The sequence below is a fragment of the Phoenix dactylifera genome, chromosome 3 (genome assembly GCF_051530095.1).
Source record: "Phoenix dactylifera cultivar Ajwa chromosome 3, Ajwa_hap1_PhDact_Kaust_v1.1, whole genome shotgun sequence".
Taxonomy (NCBI): Eukaryota; Viridiplantae; Streptophyta; class Magnoliopsida; order Arecales; family Arecaceae; genus Phoenix; species Phoenix dactylifera.
Window position 1 is genome coordinate 41564090 of NC_143192.1, and position 13851 is coordinate 41577940.

Consider the following 13851-nt stretch of genomic DNA (forward strand, 5'->3'; position numbering starts at 1 on the left):
AAAGAAAGAAGAGAGAATAAAAGAGAATACAGCCAGTGCTAAAGAATCTAAGTAACAAATATGTCAACCTTTTGATGATTTTGATTATCACGTTCTTTCTCAGAGAAGACTTTGATGACAACATGATATGAGAGGCTACAATGGTCAGCTCTCGCAGCCACGGGGGCAATAAATAGCACATATAGAGGCCTTAGCCCATCTCTGGGGGTTCATGCATTAAAACCAAGCATCGATAGCTTCATCACCATGATCTCAGATGTCTCCTACAATTACAAACATGTTTGTCGAGTGAGCACCTTGAGGCAGAAGGGGTTTGGCTCGTATACTCGGATCTGCATCAGGATCCAAGTAAAGCACATGCCACATTGGCGCAATGAGCATCGGACCTGACTCTTTTTTTTTGTTAAGGCTTCGGACTAAGCTTTAGTTGGATGGAGTTCAATGGTTCCCATAAGATTTCAATCGTTTCATCCATCTGGTGCTCCACAATGATGATTTGTTGTGATGCAATTAGAGCCATCCGCTGGTCATCTAATCCAATATCCAACACAATCCTCTTGTTATCATGCCTGCGGGCTGCGGCCCATTCTAGGTGGACCGTGGACGGGGTCAAGGATCTGTACATGGGCCCTTGGACCGCGCTCGGCTGCTCTCGGTATCAGCACGCGATGCGATGGAAGCGAAGCCGGTTTCCGTGGACCGGATTTCTTCGCTGACCGTCCTGACCGGATATCCGAAAATCCCAAGCCGGCAAAGGGTGTCAAAAGGAAGGAATCTGGTGTCCGTCTGGAAAGAGCGGAAGCGATGGAAACGAAGAAACCCTAAAAGACGAATCCCTGGAGAGAGGAGATGGAGGGGAATATCCGATGGTAATAATCGCCTCCCAACTCTTTCTTGCTTTCCTTTCTCGAAACCATCTACATCTCTTCGGATACTATGAGAATACTTGCATGAGCATGAATCAGCATTCGCATTTCACAGTTGCTAGGAAAACAAAAAACACACCTGGTGCTGCTCCCAAGATTGGGTGAAGGCTTAACGTGCCATCGACAACTAATCATAAGGAAAAGGTGACAAATCATAATTTTCTAAGATGATTATATATGACATGACTCTATCGGGCACAAAAAGATATGGAGAAGTGTCTGCACTGAGCACAATTTGATGAAGTGTCCTACGGAAGAAACAAGTGCAAGACTATTTCTGTTTCATGTCTGTTATATATTAGCTTATAAATATTGGACTCTTGTAGTTATGTGTCATATCTTTGTTTCGTTTTTTGTTATTAATGTAAGATAGCACAGTTTAATCAAAAATGTGAGATAACACTCAAGGCAAATGCTCTGATAAGTATCATTGTCTGGTCATCTTAGTCTGGTAGTCGGCGTATTTTGATGTCTTCATATATTGATAGCTCTGCAATTTTATATTGTACAAAAGTGCATAAAATTTAGACTTGGGGAACTTGAACAATTAGTACTCATGTCATACCAAGTATCTCCTGTCTAGGAAACAGTAATAATGAAACAAACTTAGGTTCCTAAACTAGTATCTATGGTTTAAAAGATGGATGGTGGTTCATTGGCCTCCCTCTCTTACATAATTCTAAATGATGGAAAATTCTGAATGATGGATCTAACTTAGGCCCCTAAACTACAATGTAGTAAGGGTAGGGCCCTCTTGGGAACATTTGTCTGATGGCTTAGTCCGATTTCTTATTTATCTTTCAGCAAGATTAGGATAGTAGAATGTACATGTTCAAGGAGGTGGCTAATATCAACACCTCTGACAGATTTCCCTCACTTTCTAAGTTTTCATGTAATAATGTTTTTGCAACACTTCAAATTAGATTATTGTTCTACATCTTTTACTGATTGGCTCGAGATGATTGTTTACAATAATGTTCCGACTTCCATAGGTTCAAAGATTATGTTTTTGCTAATTATCAAAATGTTAGGGCAATGTTCGCACCAAATGGCAACAGTTAACAATGTTATTCTTCGTAAACCCTTTTTTCCATCAATTTTTGTTTTTGTTTTTTTTTTTTGTAAATCGGCAGCTCACACTACCTAGCATGAGTACTGCCAGCTACATCAGCATTTTTTCATCAATTTTAACTGGAGCCTCTTTCTCTTCTTCTCAGCAAAATTACAATTCACAATCTCTCTTTTGTTTAGACAACTCATAAGCTTATTTGCACCAAGGCATTTTTCCTATTACTAGAGTTGATTTGGGCCCATCTTGCTGTTTTCTTTTATTATAATTTCTTAATAATGCTTGATCGATGTACAACTATTAGTTTCAGTTATTTTTATATTTAGAAAGATATAATATGCGAAATTGTTTTGCATAATTAATAAAAGTTATCTTCGTCATCTTATAATGTTTAAGCTGGGTGCGTACATTTCTCTCTCTCTTGAAAAACAAGGCATTATTTTAATTAGATTTTTACAGCGGATACTCAAACTTCCAGCTGTGACTGAAACTCGATTTCTTTCAATGAGTTGATCATCATGGCATTTTTCTCTTTAGATACCATACGAATTTAATTTCTTACGCCTTCCTTGTTAAATATCATGATATTATTTACTTTTGACACATGATGGGCTTGTGATATTTGTTATGGTGCAATGATGGGCCTGATGCTTGATGATGTCTTTGCAAAGGTAGAAAACTGCCACTCATGGAGAAGCAAAAGCTGAAAGAGCTATAATACCGATTCTGCAGGTCCCACATGAGAATTTTGCTACTTTACTGGGACTCAAATGATGCTTCTTGGCTCATTGATGATTTGCAACAGAGAAGAAAAGATCAACTCAGGGACTCTTCCGCGAGGTACCCTAACTTTATCAGAAAAATGCATGTCAAGTTTCTTATCTTTTAAGAATTAACATGATGCATTTACCATTTCTTGACTATGTTGATTGATGTCTCACTTTCAGTGTGTAATATGGACATCCTTTTTTGTAGCTAATGGGAGCTTTAGATTGTGCCTTTTGAGCTTGCACACTACCGTTCAATGAGTCTGAATTGAGGCTTGCTTTTAGCATTCGCTTGCTGGTTTCTCTTGTAGGAAGGGAGGAATTTGATAAAATGAAGCATCAAGGATAGAAGAGGAACCTTTTGGTTCTTAATCTTTTTGTCAACATTAGCTTTCCATCTCCTACAGAGTAGACTGGATGTCCCTGAAACATGGTTAAAAAATGTTAACCTATGGGCCTAATAACCCTGGTACCAGAGAGATTGTTTGATCACTGACCAGCTGACGAAGCGGCCAACATGAACTCATTACTGTAGGACTATGGTTACTTGGAGGTAACTTTTCGTTATATCCGAAAGATCTCATTAGAAGTGTGTCCAACGTCGGAAAAGGTGTCCGTTTCAGCCCAGACGAAAGAATTGCGTTACCTCCTTGGTATATTGCGTTGTCTTGTGAAGTACGGGTCTCACCTGGACTGCAAAAAGATGCTTTGAGCTATGAATTCGTTATTTGGCTTGGGAAGGTGTAATTTCTAACTTTTATCTGAAGTGGGGAGACCTCTTATCATATGCACCAACCAAGTGGAGCTGTGGAGGTGCAACTCCTCAACTGGACTTCTCCAATTTTAGTTTGTACCAACCAAGTCTTCGGTTGGGATGGTTCCACTTTGCAGTTTTGGGGTTAAGGTCCACATGGCGTGGGAAATTTGCACATCGAAGTCCAATAATGCATTGGCCTTTTTTTTTTTTTTTGGTACAAATGCATTGGCCCTTCAGCATGAAACCTCATGAATGCACAGGCATTTATTTCGTTTTCTTTTTATCCTTCTCTGATTAAGAAGGCAGAATTGCTGCTGGTGTATGTTTAAGAAGTTGTGGTACCCAAACTGATTCAATATGACAAAGTTACCATCTCTAATTTAACTCATTTATCTTCTAGGCCTTTTTCTCTCTTTTTTTTTAATCCTAAAGCTAAAACTGTACTCCCCTTCAAAGATCTATTCTGTTACCCTTCCATGGTAAATCATTCAAAAAAAGGCACCTTCTCAGAAAATGTTAAACCTCCCCATCCCAAGGATTATAGAATTAGCTTTTAGCCTGTCAAATCTGCTGCTTGTCGGGCAACACGTGTACATGTCCCACCACCTCGTCCACTAATACTAGAGACTTGTGTTGGCGGAGCACAGAGATACTACCATGCGCCTATAGCAGGCTCCCGGGGGGTTGCATCACGTGCAAATCATCTTGCTCATACGAACTTTGTTTCATTAAAAAAGGTTATTTTGAAAGAATCTTTACTTTACCCAGCTGATGTTAATTTACTATTTCTCTTGATAAAAATAGTAACAACGATCAGCGGGATCCTCTTACATTACATGGAAGGCCGAACAGCTTTAACTCTTATCGTTCGTTGATCCCCGATCCCCCGCCGTGTCGTGTGACAAAGCCCATCAATGCAGACATTTAAACAAACTTGATGTGTTGACGAATGGTAGACTTGAGCTTATGGAAGTGTAGATTTAGGCCGGTTTGGGGGAGCTTTTGGAGAGCGCGTCGTAAATTTAGTGATAGAGGAAGAGAGAGAGAGAGAGAGAGAGAGAGAGAGAGAGAGAGAGAGAGAGCGGAACCGGGACAGATCCATGCCCCTCCTCCTGCGTCCGCCTCCTAACTCTAACCTCTCAATCTATATAATATCTCTCGCTCAATCCCAACAATCCCCGTCATCGTCGTCGTCTTCTCTTCTCTTCCTGATTCGTTTATGATTCCATGCCCGTGCCGTGTCCTCTTGACGTCGTGAGGCCGACCGACACATCATGATATTAGATGAGGTAGGATCCGGAACAAACCTCCCCTTCTCCTAATTTCCCTCCTCGATCCGTATGCGCTTCTTCCCCTAAAACAAAAAACAAGAAAATAGGAACCCAAGAGGAAACAGCGAGAGGAGCGGTGGAGGAGGCGAGAGGAGCAAGAGCTATGAAAGCCGGAGAAGGGATGAAGGATGGCTCTGATGGATACCACCCAATGACCCCCACCACCAACAATAAGGCCCCTCTCATATGGGGCATCCTCGCCACCAGCGGCAAGCCTTCCAACCGTCCCATGTTCATCCCCCGGTTCATGATCTGCCTCCTCGTCTTCATCTCCTCCATCTACTTCCTCTATACTATCAATCTCCTCTCCTCCTCTCCCCTTTCTCACCGCCAACTCCCCTGCTCCACCACCACCTCCTCCTCCGCCGTCGCCGACCCGCTCCTCCACCTTTCCTCCTCTAATATCTCCGTCCGTCCTCCCCACACGGCCACCACCATCACCAGGGCCGCGGCGCCCACAGGGCTCCAGCACATTGTGTTCGGGATCGCGGCTTCCGCCAACCTCTGGGACCGGCGCAAGGACTACATCAAGCTCTGGTGGCGGCCCCGCCAGATGCGGGGTTTCGTCTGGCTCGACAAGCCGGTGAAGGAGCTCGACAACTCCGCAGCCGCCACCGGGCTCCCCGCCCTCAAGCTCTCCGGCGACACCGCCCGCTTCCCCTACACCCACCGGAAGGGCAGCCGCTCCGCTATCCGCATCTCCCGCATCGTCTCCGAGACCTACCGCCTCGGCCTCGAGAACGTCCGGTGGTTCGTCATGGGCGACGACGACACCGTCTTCGTCCCTGACAACCTCGTCCGCGTCCTCTCCCAGTTCGACCATCGCCAGCCCTACTACATCGGTTCCATCTCCGAGAGTCACCTCCAGAACATCTACTTCTCCTACGCCATGGCCTACGGCGGCGGGGGGTTCGCCATCAGCCGCCCCCTCGCCGCCGCCCTCGCCCGCATGCAGGACCGCTGCCTCCACCGCTACCCGGCCCTCTACGGCAGCGACGACCGCATCCAGGCCTGCATGGCCGAGCTGGGCGTCCCCCTCACCCGCCACCCGGGCTTCCACCAGTACGACGTCTACGGCGACCTCCTGGGTCTCCTCGCGGCCCACCCCGTGGTCCCGCTCGTCTCCCTTCACCACCTCGACGTCGTCCAGCCCGTCTTCCCCGGCATTTCCTCCCGCGCCGCCGCGGTCCGCCGCCTTTTCGACGGGCCCATCCGGCTCGACTCCGCGGCCATCTTCCAGCAGTCCGTCTGCTACGAAGCCGACCACCTCTGGACGGTCTCCGTCTCGTGGGGCTTCGTCGTGCAGCTGGTGCGGGGGGTGATGTCGCCCCGGGAGATGGAGTTGCCTGCGCGGACCTTCCTCAACTGGTACCGCCGCGCCGACTACACGGCCTACCCCTTCAATACCCGGCCCGTGGCTCGCAATCCCTGTCAGAGGCCTTTCGTCTACTACCTCTCCTCCGCCCGCTACGACGCTCCCCGCCGCACCACCGTCACCGTGTACGAGCGCCACCGCGAGGTCCACCCGGCGTGCCGCTGGAAGATGGACGACCCCTCCGCCTTCGTCGACCGCATCGTCGTCTACAAGAAGCCCGACCCCTCGCTCTGGGACAGGGTAATTAGTATATATTATAGAATAACTTCGGTGTTTGGCTCAGCTTGGTTAAGTACATATTATGGTTAATAGTGTTTGATGAAATGCTTGTTGCCCTTGTTGTTTGTGAAATGGACAGTCGCCGAGGAGGAATTGCTGCAGGGTGATGTCGTCGCCGAGGGATGGGAAGAAGGGAAATAAGACGATGACAATTGATGTGCGCGTTTGCCGGGAAGGCGAGATTAGTGAGATCTAGCTACCTCCCATTTCTTTGTTTGTGATTCTTGGCCTGGGATTGGGGAGGGCAAAGGGCTTTGAATCATGACCGCGACTCGGCTCAGACCTCTACAAAGAAACTAGATGAAAAGGAGAGGCAGAGAGATTCGCCATGTATTATTTATGTTTTTTGGCTGTAGGGTTCAGCTCGCTATTTATTATTTTATCTGTATTCTATATTTCTATTTCTATATGCTTGCCTCTATGTATGCAGCTGGTCACGAGGGGCTGGAAATTTTCTTGTGACATCACTGGGATGCTCTGGTCCAGACTTGTTTCCGTTGCCTCCAGACTCTTCCTGTACGTGATATAGATATAGATGTCAATATATGTAGTAGTATATAGTCACGGCATCAGTATTATAAGCATTCAAAAATCAAAAACGCTAGGCCTCCTAAAAGGTGACCCGGTCTCATTCCACAACTGCATACTTCTCTCCATCTAAGAAAAACGAGCAGTATACGCGTCAATATATGAGCCGGAGTCCCGTACTTGTTTTCGCCGGGACGAGCGGGGAATGATGGGGTGGCAAAACGGTAAATACGTAGGGTGGGAGGGGAACTAGGGTTTAGATTCCTTGCTGCGACCTCGAAGCTGTTTGCAGCGGTGGCGATCGTACGGCTTCGTCGCTCCGGATGGATCTACTCCACGTGGCTTCCGTCCCCCCTTTTAGTAATGGCATTATCATGCTTGAGCCCTCGCGGGCCCCATCGTATAGGCCGTGTGCGGAAATATGGAGTCGGCAAGTCCAAAAAGAAGACCAAGAAAGCGAGTGGTCGCATGGCACCGACTCCGTGATCATCGTGACCCTTCCAAGAGTCGAACTTGGATTGTTGTGACTTGTGCTTGGCATTTTACTTTTTGACGTGCTACCTTGCAGGCATGCAGAATATATAGCTGATTAATTTATCCAATACTTATGGATCGATGGTGATTCATCTGCAGTCTTTAGAGTTTTATGCTCCCAAGAATTCTGGCCAACCGAAGGCAGCAGTCTTTGCATAATTTTGCAAATGATGACATGAGTGCAATTTTCCATGGAGTACGAAGGAAGTACGAATTAGAATTTCCCAGCTAACAAACATTTTAGGGTAATTTATGAGCACTCCTCTCCAATTATCCAGCATCCAAGGCTACGGCACAATGATTTAGTATAAATAGGTAGAACTAGATGTAGGTGCAGTTTGTCGAGCATGATTCAGGTGGTATTTGGACATGAAGCCATGGTGGTGTTGAACTTATATTTTTACCAGATAGATTGGGTGCAGTTATTAATGGAAAAAAGCTGGAAGTCTAGTGCAATTAGGACATAAGCTTTAAAAAAAATTGGCATATAGTTTCTTTTTCATATGGTGTCAAGGTTAACACAGTTTGTACTATGGTATCCAAAAAAAAAAAAACGTAGTTTCTTCTTTTGCATTAAAAAAAAAAGAAAAATGACATAAGCCAGGATCAAGATTAACTGAAAACATAGTTGCACTTATGGCATCTAAAATAACATACAGTTTCTTTTTTGTAACCATTTTTGCTTGCGAATAGACCTTACCCCAACAAAAACTCTTGGTGGTAACATGACCACCATATTTCTTAAAATAAAATCTACAAAAACAAAATTATAACGTCTAGTCTCCCATTGTCCCTTTTTGTTTTTGTCATTATATAAAGAATTTATACGTTAAACTTAGTGCGCGTACAACGAATCCATGTGTGAAAGAGTCGAAATGGTGGTTCGGATCAACTCCACCGAGCTGTCTATTTAGTTGGGACCATCCATCCCCAGCTGAGCCTTTTAAGCGAGACAGAGGTCCGTCCACGCCACACCAAAGGCGACGGTTCTCGATTATCGAGTCCGTCTGTCCTGATTCCTCCAGTCGTTTCAAACCAAGGTCTTCAAAATAGTCTGAGCCTCTCTTACCTTTTGTTTACCATCCTTGGGTTGCGGTAGATCCGTCTTGCAAGCCTGCAGGTTTCGTAAAATAGAAATAACGATTCTTTGGTCTCCTACCATGCTAAACTGTACACAAACTTGCAGAAAAAAGCCAAAGAAAGCGCACATGCCGTGCTAATTGCAGTGGAATGCAAGGATAGGGGCATTAGGAGAATTAGAATTGTTGCCGCCGGATCTTGAACCAAAATGCTGCACGGGCTGCTCTAAGGTTGATGGAAACCGAATTGAGTGAGATGGTTGAGGTAAGAAATGACTAATCGTCTTCAGAAATGATCTGTAAAAAGTCCACTTATCAAAAAAATTTTGGTGGTGAATCTTGTGATGCTTAATCAGAATGATAGAGCAACGACGTGCCTTAGTTGGCTAAATAAGCTTAGTTCGCTACCCCTTTATATAAGGTCATATACTCATCCGTTATTTGATTTGGCGCGATGTGTCTTAACTGTATGGTAATGATCGGCTGCATGTTAACCATGTGGTAACTATCTCATGTGAGTAGTATGCGGCAGCAATTACGCTGATCATGCATTAAGTACAATGTCGCTGTAACTATTGATCTTTATTAGCATAATTAGAGTGGTACCAAGGTTTTCATCAAAGTTGTTCATCTCGGTTAATATCGAGGCCAAAAAGATGACTCTAATTCGAGATCAAAATATCTAATATTTTTCTATTAAAAATTATTCTAAAAATTTAAGAATATATATTGGCAAATTTGAACTATAATTTCTTTAAACTTGAAAAGGGGACCTCCATCAAAAATACAAGCACGAGATTAAGCTACTCGGAGCAAATCAATCTCTTTCTCTCTCTCTCTCACGCGCGCGTGCGCACAAATTTGTTTGATAAACCTTGCGAAGTGGTTCTGGAAAAGATCTTCTCTCGGAAGCCGGAAGAGGAGCCTTCGTTTGGCTAATTTATAAGCAGTTCTCCTCGGTCCTGTCATAAATTGACGGTGCCTTTTCCTTCCAAAGGCAAGTTTGATCGGTCATATCATGCGATGGGATTTAAACAAAAGAGGCCGAACAAGCTTAGTGAGACAAATTTTAGTTATCACGAAAAGACTTGATAAACGCAGAAATTTTTTTAATTCTAAGGGAGGCATTGAGCCGAACTTTTTAAAATACGCTGGGCTCGTTTGGTTCACGAAAAAAAAAAAAAAAAAGGAGAAAAAAATATGGTCAACGAAAAAATAATGAGATGCTTCTTATTTAATTGGAGTTTTCAAATGAGAGATGAAAAAGTTGTATTCACATGAAAGTATGATTCCCATATTTTATGAAAAAATCTTTCATTTGAGAAACATGGAAAAGTTACTTTGCCATTGAGAATCACTTTATTTTTATTTTTTTTCAAAAAAATTCTTCAGCATTAAAGAAGCACTAAAGACCTAATTTTTATTAAGGGCATAATAGGAATTATGCATAACTTTCTCAGAAAAGTGGATGGCCAACCAAACATAAGCACTTTGGAAATTTGTCATTTTTACATGGTCAACCAAACATGCCAAAAGTACTTTTCTAAGCATTTTCTTTCTAAAAATTTATTTTCTATAAATTATAATTTTAAAAAGAGAAATACTTTCCGCGAATCAAACGAGCTCAGGTATATCGTTTTTAACCGCCAACCAGTATCGGGTGCTGCTTCTTTTGTCATATAGCTTACTGCCTGGCAGCTTCCTTGGTCATATAAAGTTGTTGGGCCGAGACACATGCCTAAGGCTACGGTGGGGTAAAGCTGTCACTTTGCCTGCAATCCCATTTTTGTCGGCCGGAGATGGAGCCCACCATTGACATCGCCCGCACCCAGAACTCTCTTCAGGATCATCCGGCCTCCATTAACTGTTTCATGCTTCCTGCTCATCGCTCTTAGGAGTAAAGAATGAGGAAATAGGGGCATATTTTTACTATATTTTATAAAATATTAAAAATTTCAGAAAACAGCTCCCCCAAGTCTATTGGAGCTAAGCATGATATACGCGATAGTCCTGACCAAAAATATGTCGAATATTCAAAATACATATTGGAATGTTTTAAAGTTGTGGATCAGCAAAATCATCCATGAACGTTCAAGTGTGCATCGCTCTAAAAGGAAAAAACTTAATTTTTATTAGAAATCTAAGCGAAAAAGTTTTATACAAAATTTACTTCTGCAGCAGTCTGATCAGCATACCACACCGTATCAAGCATGAAGGCGACTAAGTGGCTCAAGGCCGGCCTCTGATCATCTCCCAACTCCATGATCTGGAGTCGAAGTTTTCTCCCCAGCTTTTGACACTAACTTCAGGGCTCGTTTGTTTTGCTTTCCCGAGAGACCTCTTGAGGTACCTGGTGGCATTCGCACGTTTCGATGATAAAAAGCAAATAATGCAGGGTTTTTGCTATTTTATTAAATTGGGAGCGGTCTATTTGACCGACCTAGTTCTTTTGGCTCAAAAAAAAAAAAAAAAAAAAAATTCTTTGTCCCCAAGATGGTCGGATGGAATCCGAATCTAAGCAGATTCCGGCCGTAATCAGGTCTATTTAGAGGCCCTCTTCGACTCCTCTCTCACACTCACCGAAGATTCAAGCCTGAACAGAGCTCTTCATGGGATATTTTCTTGGTTTTTCTCTCTGAATGCCGGCCGCTACCGATGTTGTTGTCACTGCCATTTGCTGCCGGGAATTAGGTAAGATCCCGATTAGCCTTAATTTATCCAATCTCTTTCTCTTTCGATCTCGCTTATTTCCGCCGTCGGCGCTCATCACGGAGATTCTCCTACGGTTCACTATGATGGCTTATGCCTTGGCCAGAGTTCCAACCGTCGGGACGTCTTGATTCCTTGAGATAAGGGAGCGGAACCCCTATTTTAGGAGGATTTTTCCTCGTTACCAGTTGCCGTCGATCGCCGTCCACAGTAGAAAGCCGTGGGTCCTTGATGCCGAGCACCACCTACAACCACTCTCTTTCTTTCTCTTTCTTCGTTAGAGAGAGAAGCTTATTTTCTCTCTTTTCTCTCTCTTCCCCATACTTTCTCTCTCTTATTTCTCTCTTTGCAAAGTTTCTCTCTCTTGACACATGGGCCAGACATGCTGATTGATCCAGGTTGATCTGTGCTATTAACAATCAAACCCAGACCTCTAATTGAATCGAAACTGGGATTCTCTCTCTTCTCCATCCCTTCTCTCTACAAGTTTCTCTCTTTATATGAACTTTCTCTCTCTAAAATTGTTTGGACCCCATAAGTACGACTCTCAGTAATTTTGGATCGACCTTAGTGAATGGTTCTGAATCCAGGATAATCGGATGGCGTGTCAGCCCCCACCTTGGTCCTTGCCAATACTGTTAGATTTGATCACTCCCGATCTCTGTTGAACCATTCGTGCCCTAATTCGAACATGATTCGATGAAGCCATCTTGATTTGGCCGATTCAGATGTCAGACACTCCTGCTTGGTCAACCCTGTGAAGGTGTTGGAATTTAGAATTTTTATTTTTAAAATAAATATGATAAAATTATAAGAAGAATTTTTGAGATTAATTAGATCTATTAGCTAGATTGCATTTGCAAGATAAGTAATGTAGCCATTTTTATAGATTTATTGGCAAATTATAAATATTATCTGAATCGAATTATTTTTGATTTATGAATTTAATGCATAGTGTTTTATTAATATATATGTTTTTTTTTCTAGAATATTGCATGATTCTTGGTTGAACGTATTGGTTTTAATATGGATTATGTTTGATTGATTTCGATATCGCATCTTACGATTTGGAACATCGAACATATTTTGAGAGAAAGAGTTTTGAATTGAAATGAATTTGGACTCGCAGTCAAACTATATTTCGTTACAGTATATTAACTCGGTATTTTATTAATTGGCTATAAAGATATTATAATTGATGCACTTATTTGATGTTTCTTTCCTACTATACTTCTAATAGGATGAAATATGAAAACAAGAACAATAACCTCTCTCTCCACCAATATCACATCTCGAGTATCAGAACATTTCTATATCAGAATCTAAAAAAATGGCATGGATAGATTCAAAATCTTTGTACTTGTCAAGATAGTAGAATCTATATCATTTAGAATTATCTGAATAGCCAATAAAATAACATGGTTGTATGTATAAACTTATTCTTTGATGGAGTATAAATCTTGACCTCTACAAAGCAGCCTCAAATATGAAAGTGATTAATACCAAATTTTCTGCCAACCTATAAATCAAAAAGTGTCTTAGGAATAGCCTTACTAAGAATCCTGTTCAAGATATACATGGCGATATTTAAGGCCTCACCTCAGAGATAACCATATCCTTAAGAGTAGTACGATTATGCTTCTCAATCACACTATTTTGCTCATGGTTGAGGTATGATGTATTGAGTACCTATCCCACACTCTTGTAAGTACTTGACAAATACTCCTATTTGTTGGCCAAATTCACCATATCGGCCATAATATTTGCCACTACAATTAGATCTCATTATTTTAATTATTTTTCCAAGCTACTTTTCAACCTCAATTTTAATGATTTTAAACTTATCGAGTGATTCCGATTGTTTTTTTAAAAAATAGACATACTCATAGCAAGAAAAGTCACCACTGAAAGTAATGAAATACCTACTACCCCAAATAGTAGGATCTAGGAACCCACTAATGTATGTGTGGACGAGTTCTAAAAGTTAATTACTACATGTAGACTCCTTTCTTTTTGTTTTGGAATAGGTGTAAAAATTATTAAAGTCAAGCGAAGACTGAATTTCATCATCAATTAATACATTTGAATCATCTCTTTAAAAATGTGGCCCTTCACTTCAAGGATTATAAATCTAGGATTCTGATTTTCACTTCAAGGATTATAAATCTGACCATCCATTTTGGAACTATTATCCTTTTTTCTTATTACGTGTGGGATCTTACACCACACTAGCACTCTCACCCTTTTTCCTATAAAAATTGTCTTTCTCTTGAACACAAATAGAGATGAGTTCATTCCTCTATACATTATATACATTTTTAAGCTGACTAAATTGCGTAGAGAGAGAAATAAGAGCTTGACGAAAAAAGAGCTTGATGAAAAAGAAAAACATTAGGAATGGATATCTCAAGATTACTAAGCATGGATGCAATACTCTAGTTTCATAATATAAGCTCTAACACTACCAATACCATCATACCTCATATTAATTAATTTA

General features: G+C 42.2%; 1 protein-coding gene across 3 annotated transcripts; it reads left to right on the forward strand.

Annotated features, from left to right (window-relative positions):
* Positions 1–717: 717 nt before the first annotated feature.
* LOC103699608 (uncharacterized) lies at positions 718–6911 on the forward strand. Of its 3 annotated transcripts, XM_089929681.1 has the most exons (4): positions 718–869; positions 2671–2835; positions 2971–6465; positions 6584–6911. In XM_089929681.1, the coding sequence occupies exons 3-4, from the start codon at positions 4954–4956 to the stop codon at positions 6698–6700; spliced, it is 1629 nt and encodes a 542-aa protein (XP_089785807.1). In that variant the 5' UTR covers positions 718–869; positions 2671–2835; positions 2971–4953; the 3' UTR covers positions 6701–6911. The 3 variants fall into 3 exon arrangements, with proteins under 3 accessions (XP_089785807.1, XP_038976154.1, XP_089785808.1); XM_039120226.3 differs by having other exon boundaries at positions 2671–6465; XM_089929682.1 differs by having other exon boundaries at positions 729–869; positions 2667–6465.
* Positions 6912–13851: the final 6940 nt, after the last annotated feature.

What these genes read in the sequence shown, in the direction of transcription:
- LOC103699608 (XM_039120226.3), top strand. Translation starts at nt 4,954, where the DNA reads ATGAAAGCCGGAGAAGGGATGAAGGATGGCTCTGATGGATACCACCCA. An exon ending in ACCCCTCGCTCTGGGACAGG is followed by an intron (nt 6,466 to 6,583) that starts GTAATTAGTATA and finishes TGAAATGGACAG; the next exon opens with TCGCCGAGGAGGAATTGCTG.